Here is a 23,701-nt window from a genome sequence, read left to right on the forward strand (position 1 = left end):
ATTGTGTAAATGCACAATTTTCTCCAAGGAAATGGAATACTTGGCAAATTTCACTGATCACCATCATGATTAGGTTAAGAACTAGAGCTCTTTGCCAAGTAGCTGTAGGTGTAGAGACAGCCGAAGCCTGTGTTCAGCCGTGAGGCAATGGTACCATGTACGGCCTGACATTGCCCACTGATTCGTTGGTGCTCGTGCCACGCTAGTGGGTAAAAACGTTGAATAGTCCTCTCCTCCCACAATTAGCTTGTTGATTTTCACTGGGTCAGTGTGACAAGCTGGGAGGAACCCTCAGCCCATTTGAGAAGACCTGGGTTTCAGTCCTGGCTCTACCCTTCCTGGCCTGTGGTTCTAAGCATGTTATTTTGCCTCTCTCAGCTTCAACTGTGAAGAGTTCAATTAGGTGATCACTTTAGCTTTTCTAGCTCAAATACTCTGTGCCAGTTCTGGAACCATGCTTTTTGGTATTTGTGTGTATATATAGGTCACCTGAATGTATTTAGGTCTTTGAGAACCTACTGGACTACCAACACCACCAACAACAAACCACAAAAACAAAACAAAACAAAACAAAAACAGCCCCTGGAGTCTGAGTGGATCACTATGTTGTTGTTTCCCAATCTTCTAGGACAGGAGGGGACCCTCTGAGGTCCAACATCTCTGAAGCAGCCATCCAGCCTCCTCTTTCTCCAGCCTTTCTGTAACTGGTGAATGGTGATGTGTTTGCTGGCTGAGAACTGTGTTTACAGTGAGTCCCTGCCCTCCAGTGAACTTTTTAAGGGCAGGAGCCATCTTTGTAAGCCCAGCACTTGCCTGGGCACCAGACATATGTACTATGTTTTCAGTAATTGTGGCTGTTCGCTAGCTGCATGATTGAATATTATTTGTGTGTAGTAATGTCATTAAATTATGAAAAAATAAGTACTTAGCAATTGGATCAAATGAAGTCTAGTTTGTTACCTTTATCATATTGTCCTTCCTCTTTTTCTTCCTGTCAATCTGCCAGTTTAAAAGAAAGAAAGAAAAAAAAACAAGGATGAGATCCTTTCTCAAATATAGGAAGGCTTCCATAAAAATTGCTAATTCCATAGCATTAATTGTAGGATTTGTTCAGGTGACTGTAATCTTCAGGTGCATTATACTAGTGTAGGCAGTGGCCAGATATCATCAACTCTCATTGAGATGTAAAAAAATATCTTTTTGTTTATAATAACAAATATCTAAAAATGCTGTCATCTTGAACTGATGCCAGTAGATCATGAATTTCAAATTCTTTATGAATCTTAGGTTGCATTTGTGATGTAAACTCAGTTACTAAGATAATTAGCTGTACTTTGATGTCTCTCAACCAGCACATTTTCTTCAACTCGCATCTAGGCTCAAGTAATTATCTTTTCCATGTATATATAATGATTAGTTATTATAATACTGGAATCACACTATAGCACCATTTGCTAGGGAGTGGAATCCTGAATAAGAAAGACTAGTCTTGAACTTCATCCAAGGGATTTTTCTAATAAAGGACCCAAAGGGCTTCAGTTTTATATGGTTTCTCTTATGAACCAATAACTTTGTTGGGATCTCCTAAGGCAACATTCTAAAAAGGCACCATCATTTTCATTAATTCATTGTGTGTCTACCATGTTCAAGAATCTGCGTAGGTTATATAAGGATATTAGATATGAACTCTTCCCTGCAAAATTATTCTTTGTCACTGTATGCACGCATAGATCTATTACAGGTTTTATAAAATTGCGTTGCAGTTATTTATCTCTTTCCCCCATAGGTTGTTAGCTTTAGCGGGCAGGGACCATGTCCTCCCTCAAATCTTAATTCATCTGTTTGGAAAAGTAGAAGACCAGAGGGAGCAAACTGATGTAAGTAATTACACACTAAGGTGATAATGAGAACAGCTAATAGTAATAGCTAACACTGATGTTGAGTACCTGCTATTGCCCAGGCCTTGTTTGATGCATGTTTACACTTAACAAATCCTACAACTGTCCTGTTAGGTAGATACCATTCTTACGATTGTTCAAAAGCAGATTGAGCAACTTGCCTGAATCTCAGATCCTATCAGTGGTGAAGTCAAGGTTCGAACCTTGTCTTACTTAAATTCCGAGCAGGTTCTTTCCACTGCTCTGTTGCTGTGTGTGTGACTGATCTTTTTGGACCCTTTTGGATAATAACCACTCCATAGGAAATGCCTAATTAATTAAGCCAGAGTCTTTAACTCCTAACCTGTACTCTGTCATGGGTGCATTACATCACAGGGAAACTATGTTCCTGCCCAAACAGTAGTGCTGGTTACTATGGAAACACAGAAGTCAGATCGAATTAAGAAAAGGAGGCACTCAGAATTATAGAACCAGAATTTAGCCAAAGAGGGGTAAAGGAGACTTAAAAAATGATTTAGCCTGATCCTCTAATTGATTAGATGTAGCAACAGAGGATAAGAGAAGTCCAGTGACTGTCCCTAAGGACACCCGGGTAGTTACTGACATCCAGGGTGTGAATCTAGGCCCTAAACTTCATCCAGTCTTCTTTCCACCATATTGTGTTTCTTGGCCATCTTTATTTTCTGCTACTTTAAAAACAGGCCTATTAGGAATTGTGCACATCGTGGGAGGATTTATTACTGCTTCAATTTTGAAATGCACGTTCCTATATCCATAGGTTATACCTGAAGGAGAGAGATAGCTTTATTTTCAGTGTAATCCCATTCTATCTAGAAGCATGGAGAAGTTGTCAAACTGAGTTTATATGGCCTTTGCAATTTTTTTTTAAGTCACCACTGCTATTAGGTGCTTGAATAATGCTGCATGGATAATTGTGAAGCTTGCAGGCTTTGTGATATGCCTACTGATAATTTCTAGTAGGGATAGGAAATGAATGTCAGTACAAATTTCTCCTCTACTTTAGCATTCCTGAGGAAGGGCTTCAGAGATGCCATATCCATTTCCACATGTCAAAAGGAGAAAGGACCACTGTGATAATTATTCCTGACTCTGTTTTCTCTTCTTGGCACGGTTCTAGGAAGACCTACCTCTAAACCAGTTCCCATATAACATTCCTTGCCAGGAGCTTTTAGAATGACAAAGTGGCTGTGAATTTCCATGGAGGACTTGACATTTGCACTCAACAGATAAAGGAAAGAGAAGGTCCTATATCAAAGTTGCGCTTACCCCATTCAGTGGTCTTACAAAAGCATACAGAGCAAGCCCTTTATCCCCTTCCTCTGTGGAAAGCAAAGAACTTCCTGGTAGTGGACAGTGAAAGACTGATTTCATCATTTGGAGTTGCAGACTACCTGCAGACTGCAGGTAGAAGAGTTGGATTTTATTTATCACTGGACTAGGTGGCCTTGGAGGGAAATAAGTCAACTTCTCTGAGCCTCAGTGGTCACCTTTAAGGTGGAGACCAATTTTAGTAATCTGAAAGCGTTATGTAGAAGTTCTTTCCCTAAATGGAGGAAAGGACTCTTTTCCCCATATCAACTATGAGAATGAAAAACGAAGCAGATACAGATGACTTTCCTATATCTTTGCTTTCTCACCTTCTCACTTTCTGTGTTAGTCTAGGTCCTTTGAGAAGGTGATGCCAAGACATTGTTAAATGCCTGTGGGAGAAAATGAGGAAGCATCTGAGAAAGGCTGGGAGGGCCGTCAGGCTGCAGGGAGGCCTGCCCCTGAGTGCAAGAGAGAGGGGAGGAAGGAAGGAAGGAAGGAAGGAAGGAAGGTTAGCAAAAGGCTCTTAGACTGCAGTGCGGTCTGAGAAAGGCTTGGCAAGGCTTCAGGGTGTCCAGAAGCCAAAGTTGTCTGTCTGGATCCGCACATCTCCCAGGAACAGGCCTGCCTTAGTATCCCTCCATTCTCAGTCACTGGCTGGATCAGTCTGTGGAAAGCATAGCTCCTGAACCAACATGATAATGAATTTCAGAGTGCAGCAGCTGGGGCCCTTGGGTGCACCTCCCTGTGACTGGAGGTCTGTGGTGTACACTCTATGATCACACCTTCCTTTCTCACTCCAGAAAATGTTTACTAACCAAGATATGAAGTTGAGCCTTCCTTCAAGTTAAGCTACTCCCTCTCTCTCACTGACTTTTAAAAATACCCTAGAGTAAGGAATTCATAAACAAAGAGAAGAGGGGAAGGGAGGAGATGGCACAGAAAGAGAGACAGGTTAATAAACTCTAGTTTAGAGACCTCCTAAAAGGCTCAGCCGTGCCGTGAGTGTCCTTGACAGGCACGGAGGGCACAGGAATAAGAGAAAGGAGTTACACATATCCACATACAGAGTTGGGGCGTGGCAGAATGCCAGGCAGTTGCCCCTAGGACTAATTAATCTGCTCCACCAGGCACTCCCTCCCTACTCATAATTTTGTCTCCATTTGCTTTATTTCTGGAGTGAGTGAAGAGGCCAATCTTTGTCTCCTTGAGCACTTAGCGTATTGGCCTCACCACTGCTGCTGCTGCTGCTGCTAGTGCTCCTGCTCCGGTGGGAGCCCTGCCTGAGCCTGCACTCGTGGTGGAAGGAGGCTGAAGACCAGCCCTGCTAGTGCCCAGTCCTGCGGCTCCCCTGGGCTGTTTGCAGTAAATAAGCCTGTGAAGGTCCCCCTTTCCCCAGAAGGTACTCAGAGAGGTGCTGATAGCTTTAGAGGTGTGTGTCCCCTCCTTTCCTCCTCTCTTTTTCCTCCTCTTTCCTTCCATTCCCATCTGAACTGAAAATGTCCTCATTTCCTGGCATATCATGGAGACCACAGCTGATCCTGGACAGTGAGTAGCAAAACTGAAATTTCCCTCACATAGCTACCAAGACTCCAAGTCTTTATTTTCTTTCTTTTTTTTTTTTTTTTTTTTTTTTGAGACGGAGTCTCGCTCTGTCGCCCAGGCTGGAGTGCAGTGGCCGGATCTCAGCTCACTGCAAGCTCCGCCTCCCGGGTTCACGCCATTCTCCTGCCTCAGCCTCCCGAGTAGCTGGGACTACAGGCGCCCGCCACCTCGCCCAGCTAGTTTTTTGTGTTTTTTAGTAGAGACAGGGTTTCACCGTGTTAGCCAGGATGGTCTCGATCTCCTGACCTCGTGATCCACCCATCTTGGCCTCCCAAAGTGCTGGGATTACAGGCGTGAGCCACCGCGCCCCAAGTCTTCATTTTCAAGGTTTTGTTTTTTTTTTTTTAAAGGAAAAAAAAAAAAAAGACTTCAAAGACAGTTAAACTGAGTTTGGCTGCAGTTATTGTTCAGTAATGCATCTCTGTCCTATCTATTTTTGAAACCAACTTTGATTTATGATCCCAGAGGTGTGGGAAATTCGTTTTTCTTCCTGTTTTTCTTCTCATTTCAAATTTTTTTTTTTTGGTAATTGTTTTTCCTTAGAAGAGTATTTCCATATAGAGAAGTGAGGAGGGGCTGGTTTGTGTTGTTTTGTTTTTTTCTTTGAAATACTTGCAAAATAGGGGCAATAAAAGACATAATTTCAGACCAAGAGAAAGGAAGAATCAAATTGTTCTTGAATTAAGACCCATTGGTGACAATCATAAAGTCACGTGAGATACGTGAAGCGGGGCCTCCCTCTAAGTTAAGCTATTCATTATATTGCATTGCCTATGAATTGTGCCAGAGTAGTGGAGTCAGCACTAGTCCAAACATCAGGAGAATTTGTTTTTACTCTTGGCTGGGCTACTAACAAAGGGTGACACCTTGCCTGAGTGACTACACTCCTCAGGGTATTATTTGGAAGAGGTGCAGTGGGGGAGGGGTGGAGACCCTTTAGTTCTAAAGTTCTTGGACTATCATGTAGGCCTTGAGGAGATTGGGTTAAAAAGCTCCAACAGTGGCCGGGTGCGGTGGCTCATGCCTGTAATCCCAGCACTTTGGGAGGCCGGAAGCAGGCAGATCACCTGAGCTTAGGAGTTCAAGACCAGCCTGGCCAACATGGTGAAACCCCATCTCTACTAAATATACAAAAATTAGCTGGGCATGCTGGCGCGTGCCTGTAGTCCCAGCTACTTGGGAGACTGAGGCAGGAGAATCGCTTGAACCCGGGAGGCAGAGGTTGCAGTGAGCCAAGATTGCGCCACTGCACTCCAGCCTGGCGACAGAGCGAGACTCCGTCTCAAAAACAAACAAAGCTCCAACAGTATTTGCATTAGTTCCTTGAATAACCAAAACACTGGTGAGTCCCTGCTACTCCCCAAACCCATTGAGTTATCTTGATAATTTCCTGATCTCCTCATAGATTTAATATTTTTCATCCAAGGATGAAGGTCTGTAAAGTGACAGGACTAGATTTTAATGAGATCTTCAGAAAACGAAAATAAGTAGGTTGGTGAAAAGATCCTTTTGGTTTTCCCCTTCTTCAGGACATTCTATATGGGTTCTGGGACCTCTTTTAAAAGTAAAGTATGTTTTGGCTTCTGTAGACTGTGCCAATGCTCATTCTTATTAAATTAACCCAAGGGGCCCTGGGAACCTGGTTTCTCTGTCCTCCTATTCACATCTGCCAGAGAAAGAAAATAGTTGTTCTGTATTATTTTGCCTCATTATTCTTTCCTTTTAATGAATGTCTTAGTTACATTCTATAGAATTGCTGAGAAGAGGCTTGCCTGGGTTAGCTTTGATAACGGAGGTGCATTGCAAGGCTTGGAGGAAACATGAGCTGGCACCAGACGCATCCTCTCCCTCAGTGTTGCCGCCAGTGTGAGTGGAAATAGAGTCACTGGTCACAAAAACTGTCCACCGTTATGGGGCTCAGCCTAGACTCCACTTAGGATTTGATATTCCCCAGAGAGAGGAATCGATTGGGTAGAGTTGGGTCTTTTTACTGTAGAGCTCAATGATTGAGTGGTTTAATGCCAGCCCCTTGCTGGCTCCCCATGGTCAGTCAGGTGGGGATCCCGACCCCAGACAGTCATGGCCAGGTTAGCACAGTTGGCTTCCTCAGACATGTGCAGCATAAACCAAGCCACCCTCATTCAGACCCTCTTTGGGGCTGCTTTCCTCAGAAAGGGACAGGGCATGTGGCTGATTGGAGTTCACAGCCTCTTTGGTGTATTGAGTCATTGGCTCGGTCACTTTGAAAATCACACCAGAGCTGCAAGGACTGTTGGGAGCAGACTGCCTTGATGATAAGAGCATGAGAGAAGTAAAGATGCATTCTCTCAGGAGCAAAGCACCTCTGCTGACGCCCCACCAAGTGTTTAAGCCACAGCAGCCACTTCCTGAGTACACTGAGGTGGGCCCTGGCCTGAGACAGTGGGACTGTGGTCAGTTGACTCTCTGAAATGTCAGGGGAGCTCCCTGTGCCAGGCCTGAGACTCCAGAGCAGTGTGTGGTGTGTGAAAGAGACCCTCTGGCTGAGGATTTCAGTCCAGTCTTTGGTGTGTAGCAGTGGCTCTCAACCCTAGGGTCACATCAGCACCACTTGAAATGTTTGTTAAAGCTACAGATTATCGGGCCTTACCTCTGACCCACTGTATTCATGTCTCTCAAGAGGTGGAGCCAAGGCAACTGTAGTTTTTTTAAAACAACAACAACAACAAAACAAACAAACAAAAAAACATGAACCAGACTTTTACTTCTGGGAAGACCAAGTAGATGCACTTTACCCTATTCCTCCTGCTAAGTACAGCTGAAAACCCTAGACGTTATATATAAAATCAACATCCGAAGGTTCTGAGAGGTGGAGAGAGAGCAGCCTGGCTAGGAACCTAGGGACCCACAAACTACATAGTTGTGAATTCCCTGGGTTTCTTTCACCTCATACATCCCAGATGCAGAGCTGAAGAAGCTGGCAACTCACACATGCCAGTAGGAACAGGCATAAAAGCCCCAACAAAAGCCTGCTCTCTCCAGCCAAAGAGGAGAAAAGGGGCAGCACAACAAGGCAGAAAACTGTCCACAATAACCACTCTCTTCCAGCCAAACAATCCACGGAAGACTGGCTGCACCGCCACCCAGGCCCCTGTGACTGAGCTGGAGCCCAGGCTTCCACCCATGTTGGGCTGTAATGAGGTGCCCCAACACCCCCTCCGGTGGTGCCACCAAAGGCTGAGAAGGGGGCCAGGCCCTTCTTCCCTCCCAGCTGGTAACGAGTGTCCCGCACCACCCTTCTCGCTCCCGTTTCCCATGTGGTGTCTGTGGAGAAGCTACACTTCTACCGCTGACCTGCAGTCATGAAGCCACTGACTGTGTATGTTGTCAGTGGATGCCATGTGGGAACTCCAAGGCACCCCTACCCCTAATTGGAAGCCCAGTGGGAACCTAGAACTCCCGCCCACACCCAGCAGTAATGAGGAGCTTGCTTCCCCTGTGTATCAGCAGAGGCCGAGTGGGAACGCAGCCTTAACTCCCTTCTGGGGGTAATAAGGTGGCATCCTACTCCTTCCCTTGTTTAGTATCACAGTAAGACAGTGAATACAGAAAGTTTAAATAACATCTAGAGTCTTACAATACTCAAAATGTCTAGGCTTCAATTGAAAATCACTCACGTTACCAGGAATGAGGAAAATCTCAATTTTTATGAAGAAAAGACAATCAATTGGTGCTAACACCAAGATAACAGAGATGTTAGAATTATCTGACAAAGATTTTGAGAGAGCCATCACAAAAATGCTTCCACGAGCAGCTATAAAAACTTTTAAAACAAATGAAAAAGTAGAGTCTCAGCAAAGAAAAAGAAACAACCAAATAGAGATATTAGAACTGAAAAATACAATAGCTAAAATAGACTCAATAGATGGACTCCAGAGCTTCATACACATTGCTAACTGCATTGAGTTAAAAGTGCAGGTAGAATATGCGGTTATGGCTAGAGATGTGACTTAATTTAATATTTATGTTGTAAAGATTTTGCCCTGAGATCAAACCATCTTTTAAGCATATTATTATATTTTGCTGTTTGAAGGATTACTATGGAGAATGATGATATTGGATGTTTACAATATGCATGCAGGTATTTGGGCTTTAACTCTGAAAAATTTCAGTGCATCAGTTGGAAACCAGCCTAATGTGTGCTCATTATGAGGTCATTAAAAAAAGTGCTATAAACCAATCTGCTGGGTTAGGAGGTGTGTCATGGCTGGAACATTAAAAGGCTGTGTCTCTATACCATGCTGATCAGGGATCCAGTTCATTTTACCAGGTTTGGCGGGGATCACTGTTAAGTAGAATACATACAAAGAAAATTCACTATGGTAGCAGGTAGTCTGGAAAACTTGTCTAGTGAGGGATGTTTACAAAACCTGGGATTATTTAGTATAAAGATGTTCTGGACTTGCTGTGTTTATGTATTTGAAGGGGTTCTTGCTTAGAAAAGAGATTAGTTTGTGTTGCTCCAAATAGGTAGTTCATATATTAAAATTTTATAGGGTAGTCAGTAGCAATTATAGGAAGGTATCTTTTTAAAAAAATATTTAGTTTTTGGCTATAACTGAAATTTTGTTGTCTATAAAACAATGTTTGATATTGGATGTTTTTAAACCAGTCTAAAATTCACCTCTATGGATTGTATTGGTATTGAATCAAAATCAAAAGCAGGAATTAAATGTGTGTGTGTGTGTGTGCATGCACGCGTGCACTTATGGTGTTTGGGTAAAGCTGCTGACAATGCTTCTTCCTAATGTCACTGCAAGAGCCTGGACATGATCTCCACTAGTCCCAGGTGGGGGCCTAACAACCTCCAAAGCCCAGTATGTTTAGAGAGTGGCCACCCTGTGTATTATCTCTGAGAAATCCATATAGCTAAAAGCATTCAATTAATCCACTGTATACCCTTTGCCCTTTCCCCCTTCTTGAGTCCTTCTTTCATAAACGAATGTGTTCTTTCCTAATTTCCCTGGACAGCAAAGTCTCTCTGACAAAGGCCGATGAAGGTAGAGCAGGATTCTCTGTCTCTGCACCTGGAGGTTGGACCTGTGGGGGTGTCATTGGCCACTGACCCTAATGTCCCCCGATAATGGGGTGCTTCTCACCTCAGCAAGCACTGCAACTTTCCTCCAACTCCTCATCCCCAGCCTAGAGGGTCTCTTTTGTGTTCACCATAAGTTAGGTTTACAGCCAGAATGAATAGCCTCTTTGCGGTCACTCTGCAATTGTACCAATTAACCTAGCTGGCTTATCTGGAGCTCCACACTACACCACCACTTCACCCTCTGTATTCCCTGAGGCCTTCTTGGCTTCTGCCTGCCCTCTGAGCCCTGGAGAGACATTCTCCTAAAGTGCTTGGAGGAAACTGATCAGACTAAACACTTGACATTTTCTACTCATCCTTTTGGAGCAATCAACTCCAGGCCTCTTAGAGGGAAAAAGTCAGGTCAGGAGCAAAATGCATGTGTTTGCATAAGTATGCATAGCTCAGTGTGTGCCCTGGTTCTGTAACTGAGGACAAGCCTAACTTATTCATTTACAGCTTCTTTTATTGCAGAAAAAGGAATGGACATGGGATGAGAGCAAGATGCTGGTGATGCAGGACCCTATCTACAGGTAAGATATCACTGAGCCCCAGAGTCCCCCTGCCCTCTCCTACAGCCAACCCTGTCAGGCTGGTGGATCCAGGCAAATTTAAATAAACTTCTGTGCTTTTCCCTCCTGAGACCTGTTGCTTCCATTAGATGTGAGTACAAGAAGTAAATCTGCCTTATCATTCTGGTCATGCTTGATTGCATTAAGGAAGCTATGGAGTATTTCTGCTTGATGTTTAATTTAAACCTCTCGGTTGTAATTGGAGACATTTTAAATTTGTGCTAGTGTTGTCCTAACTGAAATTCTAAAATTGCATATATATTGATCGAAATAAGAAAACTGGGTTATTCCATCACCCTATGCTAACAATTTCCCACAGTTATTTCTTCCTCCTCTCTGCCCCTTCAGAAATTGAGCATAGTAATAAGAGCTTTGTGATCATGCAGGAAATTGAAAGTCACAAATGTATCTCCAGGTCTGAATGCTTTTGTCTCCCCAAAATTTGTATGTTGAAATCCTAACCCCCAAGATAGATGGAATTAGGAGTTCAGACCTTTGGAGGTGATTAAGTGGTGAAGGTGGGGCCCTTATGTTTGGGATTAGTGAACTTACATTATAAAAAGAGGCCCCAGAAAACTAGCTAGCCCCATGGTGATGTCCTTCCCCTATGGAAAGACACAGCTGAAGGCGGGCCCTCACTAGATGCCAAGTCTGCCAGCACCTTAATCTTAAACTTCCCAGCCTCCAGGACTGTGAAAAATAAACTGTTATTTATAAGCCAGCCAGTTTCTGGTATTTTATTATAGTAGACAGGACTGAGACACACCCAGAAATTGCTTTTACAAGGAGACTGATTCCTCTAGAGATTAGATGGCTGCCAGCCATGTGTATTGTCCTGGGCAGAAGAATATCATATAGCAAGAACATATAGAAAGCCAGGCTCTCCCAGGAACCATGGCAGGAGCTCGAGTCATGGGTGTCATTCTTGTATCCTGGATCTCTGCAGACCAAGCCCCACCTCCTTCCTGTTTTCCTCATTGGAAGAATGGCCATTTCTTTAGGAATTTGGGGACCTAGATTTAGGTTTTGATTTTGTCTGCTTTCAAATTATTGCCATGCTTTTGTTGACAAAGTGGATAAGGGTTGGAACTCAACGTATGAAGTTGGCAGCATGGTGGCCCTGCCTTCTAAAGAGCAGATGCTTGTGAAATGGAATGTCCATTCATCCAAACAATGTGCAGGTGTGAAATACTCATGCCAGGTACTGTGCTGGGTAATTTCATAGATTACTAAACTAAATGAGTTGCAGTCCCTTGTTCTCAGGGAGTTTTAGACTAGTGGGAAATGGACAAGTCACTGAGGTATAAGACAGTATGTCTGACAAAATGAATTTATCCCCCTGTGTTCCTGTAGTACTGTTTAATGTTTTTTGAAATAGTTGTTATAGTGTTTCTGTTACTTTCTTAAAAACAAATGTCAGTTTTTTGCCACTAGCCTGTTAGGCTCTTGAGGGAAAAATCTATGCCCTTCTACTCACTTTTGTATATCTAGCGCCACACCTGTGTCTGGCCCCAATGAAGCACTTAATATATGTGCAATGGGTGAATGGATAAATGCATTGAATTAATATCTGAAAATTAAATGTTATGGTGATTCACCGAAGGGAACAATTACCTTCTACTTGAGTGATGAGAAAAGGCTTTAAGAAACAGATTACATCAGAAGCTGCCTTGAAGAATGTGAATGGACAGGCGTCTATGATATGCATTTTGTAAAAGGAAGAGTTTCTTGGCTTTATTTTTTTAATGCTGGCACCGTATATGGACAAAAGTGACCTCCTTATGGATGCTGATCATGAGTCTGAGTTCTGCCTTTTGCTGGTTGAAAGAAAGGACTTTCCCCAAAGTTTTCACATATCCCAAGTAAGCTGCTGGCTTTGCTTATTTTTAGCAGCTTCATTGAGGTATAATTGGTATGCAAAAATCAAACATATTTAAAGTTGAATAATTTGGTGAATAACTCTCAGTCAAGATGGTGAACATATCTATCACCTCAAAAGTTTCCTTGTGCTTTTTTGTAACCCTTCCCTCCTCATTTCTCTCCCATTTCATCCCCAATCTCAATCCCCACGTTCCCAAGCTACCACTGATCTCCTTTCTGTTATTGATGAGTTTGCATTTTCTAGAATTGTGTATAAATAGAATCAACAGTATATCCTCTTTTTTGGGAGGAGCTGGCTTCTTCCACTCAGCATAATTTATTTTGAGATTCCTTCTTTATCATTGCATGTATCAGCAGTTCATCCCTTGTTATTACGGAACAGTGATCGGTTTTATAGGTATATCACAGCTTGCCTAGCCATTCATGTGTTCATGGACATTTTGATGGTTTCCGGTTTGGGGCTATTACTATTAAAGCATCTATGAATGTTCGTGTAATGAACATTTGTTCATTATGTTCAAGTCTTTGCATGGACATACGCTTTTATTTTTCTTGGGTAAATACTCAGGAACAGAGTGGCTGAGTCATATGGTAGGTATACATTTAACTTTTAAAGAAATTGCCAGATTGCTTTCTAAAGGGATACCACTGGTGATATACAAGAGTCCCAATTCCTCCGTATCTGCCAACATCCAGAATTGTCAGTCCTTTTAATTTTAGCCCTTCCAATATGTGTTTATTAATATCTCATTGTGGTTTTAATTTACTTTTTCCTAATGACTAATATTAAATATCATCTTTTTGTTTGTTTTGAGGCAGGGTCTTACTCTGTCACCCAAGCTAGAGTACCAGTGGTGTAATCACAGCTCACTGCAGCCTCAACCTTCTGGGCTCAAGCAATTCCCTCAGCTCAGCCTTCTGAGTAGCTGGGACTACAGATGTGTACCATCACACCCAGCTAATTTTTAAATTTTTTGTAGAGACAGGGTCTCACTGTGTTGCGCAGGCTGGTCTTGAACTGTTGAGCTCAAGTGAACCTTCCACCTCAACCTCCCATAGTGCTGGAAATATAGACGTGAGCCACTGCACTCAGCCTTCTCTTGATCTTACATGGCATTTGTATATATATATTTTAAGCATCTGTTCAAATCTTTAGCCCATTTTGTTTTCATAATCTTGAAAGTTCTTTGTAAATTATGGATATAATACTTTTTATCAAATATATGATTTACAAACATTTCCTCCAAGTCTGGCTTGTCTTTTTTATTTTTTATTTTTTTTTTTAGTAGTGTCTTTTAAAGAGCAAAAGTTTTAAATTCTGATGGAGTCTGGTTTGTCAATTTTTAAAATTTTATTGATTGTGCTTTTGGTGTCATAGCTAAGAAATCTGTATGTAAATCAAGGTCACAAAGATTTTTCTGTTCTCTTCTACAGCATGAAGTTTAAATTTAGGTTTTATGTTTATGTGTATGATCCAATTTGATTCCATTTTTTATATGGTATGAGGAATGGATTAAAGTTCTCCTTCTCCTCCTCCCCCTCTTCCTTCTCTTCTTCCTTCTCCCTGTTCCTCTCTCTTTCCCTCCCTCTCTGCAAATGGACGTCCAGTTGTTCTAGCCCTATTTGTTGAAAAGACTGTTCTTTCTCCACTATAGTGCCTTTGCTAAACATCAGTTATCCATATCTGTGAAGTTTATTTCTGGACTCTTTATTCTGTTCTATTTGTCTAATTGTCTGTCTTGACACTAGTACCATGCTGTCTTGATTACCATAGTTTAATAATTCTTGAAATCAGGTAGTAAGAGTCTTTTTTTCTTTTTTAAAAAAGTTGTTTTTATTCAATTAGTATTAGTATTAGTATGTCTTTTTCCATCCATTCATTTTTAAGAAGAAATATTACGGGGGACGGGGAAAGCCAAATACATTTTAAATGTTAAATGAATTTTTCTTTGGCCTCAAAACTCACACAGTAGGCTCTCTGATTGTTGATAGTCTTGTGGATGTCTTTCTAGTCTATCAAAATTTAGCAACTTGTGTTTAAAAACAAAGAAATAAACTTTAGCCACTGTGTTTTCAGTGTCCTGGGTACTTTTTAAAATATATTAAATTGTGATGTTTTGGTCTGTGTACATGTGAATTTTTATATCTCTCTCTCTCTGTGTGTGTGTGTGTGTGTGTGTGTATGTATGAGGACTTTTTTCTAAAATGTATATGGTCCATTTTATCATGAACAAGGATATTTATTATCATGATAATATGGTAACATTTACAAACGAGCTTTTCATGGGTACAGTTATTTTTCTGCCCTTAAGGGACCACTCTGGTTTGATTCACTAGCTCTGCTGAAGAATACATATAATTGTTTATGGCTTCATGAAACACTGGCTTACTGAAGTGTTCACTTTAGACGAATGAATTTTCTATTTTTTGTTAAGTCAAAATTTTTATTTAAATCTTTTGCATTATTCATATAGAATAACAGAATCATGTATTTTTTAATTGTGGTGAAATAAATATATATAACATAAATTTTGCCGTTTTCACCATTTTTTAAGTGTACAAATCAGTGGCATTAATTACATTGATAGTCCTATGCACCCATTGCCACTATCTGTTTCCAAAACTTTTTTATCACTCCAAACAGAAACTCCATGCCCATTAAGCAGTAACTTCCCATCACCCCCTTCTCTTAGCCTCGGTCACCTCTAACATCATGGAATCTTAAGAGGTTAACAACACTATAGTGGACATCTGAACCAATTTCTCTCTTTTTTTTTTTTTCAGTTTATCCTTTATTACAGTATACCTCTTTATCACAGGAAGTGATTCACTATTACAGTGTTCTTCATTAAGCAAAAGTAAATTTTTTATATATATAATTGTTTTCCATTTATCCTAGCTCTTATCTCTGGAGCCACAAATATATATATCTTATTTCTCTTTTAAGTTAACCCAAGTTCTTGAAGCCATTCTTACTGTATTTTTCTAGACTTATTAATTTCATAAAACAGTATTTCCTCTTTAAAATGTTAGAGTTTAATAGAATATCCCAGATATTCTGTCTTACCAGTATAAAATGTGGAAGACATATTTTTACCCCCACAATATTAAGTTGTACATTCATGTTGTATGAATTAGATCCAGTGTCATTTATTTGTTTAGCAAACTGTGTTTGGTCCTAGGTCATAGTGGAGTTGTAGTTCAGACTCCTCGGGATGTTAACAGTAATTGCTTTTAATTCAGGTTTTACTCATTCTTTATTTCTATAGGTTTCTTTGTTTTTTAGCCTAAATATAAAGCTTTACATATATTAATGTTAAATTAAATGTAATTGATTTGAGGCTGTTCTTCAGTTTTTGAATCCTTGTGAATCAGGATTTCAATCAGAGAAGCAGGATGACTGTGAGTGTACTGTAATAAGGAATTTGCTATAGGATTTAGACCTATACAATTTCAGTAGGAGCTGGGAAGTACAAGGTCTGGAAAGGCTCAGAGAATAATTATTAACCAACCCTGGTGTGGGTTGTGAGTCAGAATGTGCAGGAAGCCAGGCACATCCATGTGCTAGGTTACAACTGCAAAGGGGACAGGGCAGAAGTCTCCGGAAGGCTGTTCGTTCTTCGTGGCTACCACCTTTGAGTTTGCAGTGAAGTTTCTGACAGTGGGCCTGAGTTCACTGTTGTTCAGCAGGACTGATTGTCATGAAGGAGAGCTCGATGCCAAGCTAGGTACAGGGGAAAGTGAGGACAAACTTTAAAAAAACAAAACAGCTCGCTGGCACCTTGACGTCCATTGTTTCCCACCTCTAGCCAGTTATGACCTCCAGCACATAATAGCTGCTGCTTCACTTCCACTTCCCAAATGTCCCACAAATTTTTCTTATGGGCACCCCTAAAATAGGAGAAGGAATGCTGAGACACATAGTTCTAGCCTAGGTGAGTTGACCCAGTGTAAAACCACCACATCAGGTTCTAGTAATAGGCTACTTCTCCCTCCGAGTTTTTTGCTAAGGGCAGCTTTAATAAGAGTAGTTTCATCAGTCAGCGTGGTGGCTCACACCTGTAATCTCAGCACTTTGGGCAGCTAAGTCAGGCGGATCACTTGAGGTCAGGAGTTCAAGACCAGCATGGTCAAAGTGATGAAACCCCATCTCTACTAATAATACAAAAATAAGCTGAGTTTGGTGGCGGGTGCCTGTTAATGCCAGCTACTAAGGAGGCTGAGTCAAGAGAATTGTTTGAACCTGGGAGGCAGAGGCTGCAGTGAGCTGAGCCTGGGCAATAGAGTGAGAACCTGGAAGGCAGAGGCTACACTCCAGCCTGGGCAACAGAGTGAGACTTTGTCTCAAAAAAAAAACAAACAAACAAACAAAAAAAAACATAGTTCATAGTTTCATCCAAGTCACTGATAAGGCTGTTGAATAGAACAGTGGTAGGCCTGGAAAATAGAGACTTTGGTTTTTTTCTCTTTTATTCATTTTGGATTTCCTTTTCTTTCTTAACAGCTTATTCTACTCTTTCTGGCTTCAAGGGCATGCTTCCTAGAAAAAAATAAACTAAATAGTATTGGAGTATTTGTACTGTTATAGAAGTCACTGTGCTTTTGAGTTTCAATTTTCCTGCTTTAGCGTCCCCTGTCCTAGTCTTATTGGTGGACACTGATGGAATTAACATGTTTGACTAAATTAGTCCCTGGGCTGTTTATGTTCTTTGAAATGAGTGAATAGACTAACAAACAAAAATCCTTTTTAAAACTAGAGGGAGTAAACTAATCTGACCTGAAGTCTTCAGGAGCCAGAATGGAAGTAATTCTCCAGTTATCAGTTTAAATTATCAAATTAGGCAGAGTCTCCATTAGGAGTTCCAGCCAGTCTCCAGAAATGGCATCAGTTAACATCCAAATAATGACATGATTAAGAATTACAAGTCTATTCTAACTTTGGCTTTCTACATTGATCTGTTTTGATTTTGAGCAAGTAAAAGATAAATTATTCAGGGCTAACTAGAGAAGGGAAAAAAGGTTGCGTGGAGAGGTAATGTGCTTTGTTGTTCATTGTGGTAGGCACTAGGGGAAACACTGGTGTATTAGCCTGGGTCCAATCAGGAGACAGAAACCACACAGTGATTTAAACAGAAAAAATTTATTATAAAGAACCATTAAACTATAATAAAAGAGTACCTACAAGGTGTAAAGAGGAGAGTACTCAAGGCAGCACAAACTTGGAAGGTAGATCCCTTCCCAAGATGCCCTTTAGACATTAATGTAGAAGGTATGATTACAGCTACTGATGATAGAGAAATTCACTGGATTGCCTACGTCAGAGCTGGTCCCAACTGCAGGGAGAACAGAAAGCAATCCTCCAGGTCTTGGGTGCAGGTGATCTGCCGCCAGTGGGTGGACACACAGGTGGAGTTGGGGTATGGCTGTGGGTGAGAGACATAGAGTGTGCAATGCCTACATCAGGATAGCTGTGAAAAACAAACCTGGGTGGCAGGGGGAAGGCTAGCAGAGAGAGTTAGAGCATCACTGTGGACAAGAGGCCCAGAACACCTAGTGTGTGCTTTATGAGGGCTGTGGGGAGGTGATCACCAGGCTGGACTGGTGCTGAGTTCACTGAGGGACATGTGTTCTGGGCATGCATACCACTGGATGTCCTCATATCCACACCACTGACGGGCTGTGTAGCAGTCGGACCAAGAGAAGTCCTTTCATTCTGCAGTGTTTCTCCTCCATTCTGCAGAGGAATCTTACCATCATGCTGCTGTACAGGAGATGTACTTAAAGGAATTCCGTCTATTACCACAGAGCTTGTATTGAAAGGTAAATTTGGAGTTGAGTAGCAATACATTGGTACAGGTGGTTACTAGAACACAGTCCTACTCTCAAGGAATATGGTCAGATAGAACTTGGCATGCATTACTTCAGTTAATCCCAACAACCCTGAGTGGTAGAATGGTAGAATCTATCATTCTCATTCTTAACACAGAAATTAAGCTTCAGTGATATTGGGCAGGCTCCCCATGGTCACACAGCTGCTGTGTGGTTAGAGAGCTGTCTGGCACTCACACTTTTGCCCATTTTGCCCTCTGTACTCGGTGCTATCCACCTTTAAAGGTGCCTCATTCATAAGCTTGCATGTCCTGTTTTTGTTATAAAAATTATATATGAAAATACAGGACAAACTACATTTTAAGGTAAATGGGGATTTGATAGAGCTATTCTGTGATATTTGGAATTTCTTGGGAAATCAGGATACCCATGTAGTATATTTCACTTAGTTAACGATCAAGAGTTTAAATGATCAAGATGAGCAAGATTTAGGAAAGATGGGTATGCTGAGATTCAGGAACCACATCGAACTACAAGCAAGGTAAACAAGAAATCAGTTCTTAAACTGTCAGTAATGAAATGACAGAATGTTAAAGACAAAGATTTTAAAACAGCTGAAGGGGAAAAATGTAGTCTACAAAGACAATTTTTTGATGGCAAAAAAATGTAAGACAGAAGACAGTGAATTATCTTTAAGAATAAGCTTAGAAAGAACTCCTTAAATACCTTTTTATTATGGAAGTAAGGTAGAAGAAATCCTGAGCAGCTTTTGTAAAGACTTGGAAATAAATGAAAAGGGCATTCATCCTTACAGGAGAGTGAGTAGTACAGAGTACAGACAGAAGAAATACTTGCATTTATCAGATGGAAGAGGTGGTGACTCCTGCAGAGCAGTTTCAGTAGAGAGGTGGGGACATCTGTTTAGTTACTTGGTAGTGAAAGAAAGGAAAACCATGGTATGATGAATTACAACTTAACAGTGAGATCAAATAAATATATATTTTAAAAAGAGGAACTAGTAATACCCTTATAAAGGGATGATGAAAAGGTCCTATGGGGATAAAGATGGAAGGTTTTTAAAGTACGTGTAATTTTAAGCATTATTATTTCTTCAAAATGTGCTTATATACAATCCTGACCTGGGATACATAAGTAGAATCATAATTATGAGATAAGGGAAATGCTATAATAATTTAGTCACTGTATTGTTTTGTGGAGCCAAAAAGCACTCCCAAGATTTAAGGAGTCTTAAAGATACCTCTCCAAAGTCCATGCTGTCCCTCCAAAATCAGAGACCTCCCAGACAGAGATGACTCTATATCTTCCCTTCTTCCACATATGCCCCAAGCTCCAACTCAAATCCTGGAATGCATTCCCTTTTCTCCATTCCCGTTAGACTCTGGAAGGCCTCCAAGGCACAAAGGGTCATAAAAAAAATCAGAGAAGGAGGTGTACCCTGTTCTTTGCTTATGATACATACATGTCTCTTTTGCTCTCTGTGTGGTTTATAAGTGATGGGGTGACATCTGCCCTTCCTGTACTGTTTCTGTAAGGATGAGTGTTTTCTCTTCCTTCAGCTTCCCACTGCCTAAGGTTTTTGAGCAGCCTCTGCTAAACTGAGAAAACTGATCATCAGAAATGCAGAGGCAGCGCAGCCTATAGATCTCTTTCTAACTTCTCATATCATTTCTGGGTCACCCAATCTGGCGGATATGAGTGTCCATCACTCTAGTCATGAGTCGTGTTTCATGTAGAGTTGATGTTTTTATTTCCTCTAGCTTCAAAACCTTTCATTGCTAGTGCCTTTTCATACATATGCATGAGTAGGAATTACCAATTTTACGCATGGAGAATCTTATGAACTAAGAAGGAGAAGGAAATACCATTCATGCTGTCTGGCTTCTGTTAGTTCCCAGGGCTACTTAGCAATCCCTTATTCACCCTGGTAGATGATAATACCCATCATAATGCCCTTCTTACCTTCTACCTGTCAACCCTGTATACCCTCACTTTCCATAGGTGACCCCCCACACCTCTCTGAGATTCCTCAGCTGTCCTCTCCTCCCTTAGAATCTCTTAGTGTCACTCCCAACTGTCTTTCTGTTCACTGCCTCTCTCTCTCTCTCTTCTGGACCCATCTTCACTTGTTTCTTCAGCACCTTGAGCTGTGAACTATGCTCTGTCTCTCTGTCTTCCTGGACACCCTCTTTCTCCCTACAAATATGTTCAGCTCTCTCCTATCCTTTTTTTAACCCTGCTAACCCCACCCAAGAGCCCGTCTTCTGTTAACCCTCCCTTTCTTCCAAAGCCCTGGGTATGTCTTTGTCAGGGCCACCATCTTGCAGGTCCTCGTGGCCTGGTGTTGCTTTCCACCACTTACTTCACAGAAATGGCTCCCTCCACGTTTACCCCTGCATGCCCCACACCTCCAAACACACCAGCACATTCTTCTGTTCTTCTGCATTGCCCTGCAGTATCATCTACCACTTCTCATTTCTCCTATTTCTGTTTTTTGCTTCCTTCTCTTTTGTTTGCTTTCAACCCTACATATTTATATGTATTCTTTACCTTTCCTGAAGGGAAAATTCTGGATTGTAGTGTTTATCCCTCCTTATAAGGTGCAAAAAGTCCCTTGTGCTTAGTGAGTCTCAGTAAATACCTACAATGGATGATGAGTCTCCAGCAAGGGATTGATGACTTATAAATCATTGGAGGTATGGTGGCTCCAAGTCATATGTACATATTAGCATATGTGTCCAAGACCTTTCTTTTTCTCTCTCCTTCTTTCTTTCACCCTTTCATTTCAAAAGTCATTGCATGCCTCTATGTAGAAAGCGCTTGGAATGCAAAAACAAACAGGGTGTCCCCCATGTCCTCAAGGATCTCACTGTGACTTCTATTAGACTTTCCATGATGGTTTTTAGATAAATGTTCAGGGAAAGATGAAGTGTAAGTTTTAAAATGACCAAATAATACGTAACTGTTACTAAAATAAAGTTGTGAAGAGTTTTATAAAGGAAAGTGTCCGTTTTCTTTCTTCAACACCTATTCCTCCTAGTACTGCTCCATATGCAAATACATTGACACTCAGATATTCTTCCAAACTCTAATATTCTGCATTTAGTTCTAAATTATCCTGTTTTTCTCTCAGTAATATATCAAGAGCTTCCTCCCACATCTGTACTTGCAGTCTTCCCATGATGGCTTTGGCTCTGAAAGTTCCAAAGTGAAAGTGATAGTTTAGGAAAACCAGTCTGGCTTGGAATGCAACTCATCCCAAATGGAAAGAAACTCCTGTCATTGAGATGCACTGAAGAGAGATTGCTTGGGGATCTGAGTGTAATGGGAAGAGTATCTGGGTCTGGCCAAACTGGGTGACAGCAGCAGAAATGCAAAGAAAGAAGTTAACCTGTGGGCTGTTTTAAGCATGGACCATTCAGACTAGTGGTGTCTGAATATAGAGTAAATGAGGAAGGGAGAGGAGGCCCCAGTGATCTCAGGTTGAAGCTTCAGTGCTTTTACCTTTGCCCTTTCTGAGGGCTTTCTGCCTCTGTTGGCCTCCTACTTGATTTTAAATCCAGTCATCCTGAAAAATGGAAATTTGTGTCATGGTTACTCTTAGCATGAACTCCATGAAGGTGGGGACCATGCATGTTTTACTGTTGCATCCCAAGTGCCTACAAGGATTCTTAGTGTATAGTACGTGCTCAATAAATACATACTGCATGACAAAGCTGGGGCAGCCTTGATTTGCTTGTTTGCTGCACTAAAATGTTCATCTCAAAAAGGCTACTAAGCTGGTTTATCCTCTTGGTGGCCTTGTCTTCTACCCTTGCACAGCCCTTTTGTATCTAAAGCTGGGAAGGGTTATCACAACCCCCAGGGCAGGGAGCTCATGAGAGAGTCCATAGACCTGCACAGCAGGAAACTGAAAATAGCTACCAGAGCAATCAAAATTAAACTTCTAGATCCGCCTCTCTGGGCCTGGCCCTAGAGGGCATCTTTTACACTAATGATAGAAAATTAAATTAGGCCACCTTTAGAAAACTTCACAAAATTAAATACTGTCTACCAGGGAGGGAATTACCCTGTGGGGAAAGTAACAGGGGAGCAGGGAAACAGGCTGGTCACAGTTCTACCACAAAATGATTGGCTGGTGTCAAATTTCATTACTCTGTGCTTCATTTTATTCTTCTTAAATGTGTAAAGGGAATCCATTTAGAATTTGTACGAAGCATTGAAGAATCTCAGAAGGGAAAGTGAGTGCAAAATAAAACAAACACTTCTGTCCTTGACTTCTCTCCTTGCTACCAAATCGGCACTGGCCTGGAAGTCCATCAGATGGTCTTGACCTTTTCTGGGATACAAATACCTTTGAGAATCTGCTGAAAACTATTTTCTCCATAGAAAAAAAATCATTCTGGCAAAGTTTTGAATTTTAGGAGAATTCATGGACCCCAGACTCCTGCATGTTTATGAATTCCAAGGTAAGACTCCTTTTTTGCCAATAAGTGTTGTACATCATCTTTGAATATTTGCATCTAAAACTGGGAAGGTTTATCATTGGCTCTTCTACTGCTCAAGTAAGAGTAGGAGGAGAAAAAACAAACTTTATTTTTCATTAACTTTATTAATGATTTAATGTTTGAATGCTTAAAAAATTTTATTTACCAGCCCAAAAGGCATTTGCATTTTGTTAGAGGAGTCTTATTATTCAATACAAACCAATCTCATGTTGGTGAGTTTCACATTATTAAAGGGAAGAGGATTCACATAGGAGGGGCCTTTATGTTACCCTCAATGTCCTTGGAATCACATGGATGATGGGAATGTTGGCCTAGGGCCTGGGTTTTAAACTGACTTGTAAGGACCATATGATGGCCCAGGGTAAAGGACCATTATGTGACCAACCCTAACCCCAAAGGTAAATAAAGATTGGTCTTGATTTGGAGCTGTAGCCCCTGCCTGACAAAACCTTTAATATGGGGTTGTAGTAGGACAGTGTTGTAGCTTACTCCACAGCTTGAGCATTTTGCACTAAACACCTGTCTAGACACTGCTACAGTGCCCTGTCCTCTGGCCTGGCTGGGTAAGCTTTCTGTGGCTTCCATCTTGTGTCCTGGCACAGTTGGGAGGAAGGATGGTGGTGTCACACCTCTGAGAGCGCAATCAGACTGTGAGCCTCGGCTTCCTGTCTAGTGGCAGACCTCAGACTGGAGAGGTGAGGATGACTGTGAGGTCCAGAAGGTTAAGCACAGAATTTGGGAAAAAATGGAGTAGAAAAAGCTGGGTTGTCTGCAAGTCTCCACATCATTTATCAGGAGACCCTGAGACCTGGCTCTTGAGGAGTTACAGCCTTTCCCTGTTGCTGGCAGTTGCCATAATCAAAGCATGATTAACTGAGGAGTCCTCTGTATTTGGCTTAACATTTCTGCCTGTCAAATTCTTATTAATCTTTCAATATTTATTTT

At 41.4% G+C, this 23,701-nt stretch overlaps 1 protein-coding gene across 3 annotated transcripts in view; it reads left to right on the forward strand.

Annotated features, from left to right (window-relative positions):
- Positions 1-23,701, forward strand: part of C1H1orf226 (chromosome 1 C1orf226 homolog) — a 327,193-nt gene that overhangs the window by 232,392 nt on the left and 71,100 nt on the right. The window contains exon 4 of one of the 3 annotated variants that reach the window (XM_017948808.3): positions 10,408-10,481. In XM_017948808.3, coding sequence (XP_017804297.1) covers positions 10,408-10,481 — 74 coding nt within the window. Of the gene's footprint in view, positions 1-10,407; positions 10,482-16,769; positions 22,718-23,701 lie in introns of those variants that run through there. The other 2 variants (XM_009185747.4, XM_017948820.3) reach the window with 2 other exon arrangements.

The sequence above is a fragment of the Papio anubis genome, chromosome 1 (assembly GCF_008728515.1).
Source record: "Papio anubis isolate 15944 chromosome 1, Panubis1.0, whole genome shotgun sequence".
Classification (NCBI taxonomy): Eukaryota; Metazoa; Chordata; class Mammalia; order Primates; family Cercopithecidae; genus Papio; species Papio anubis.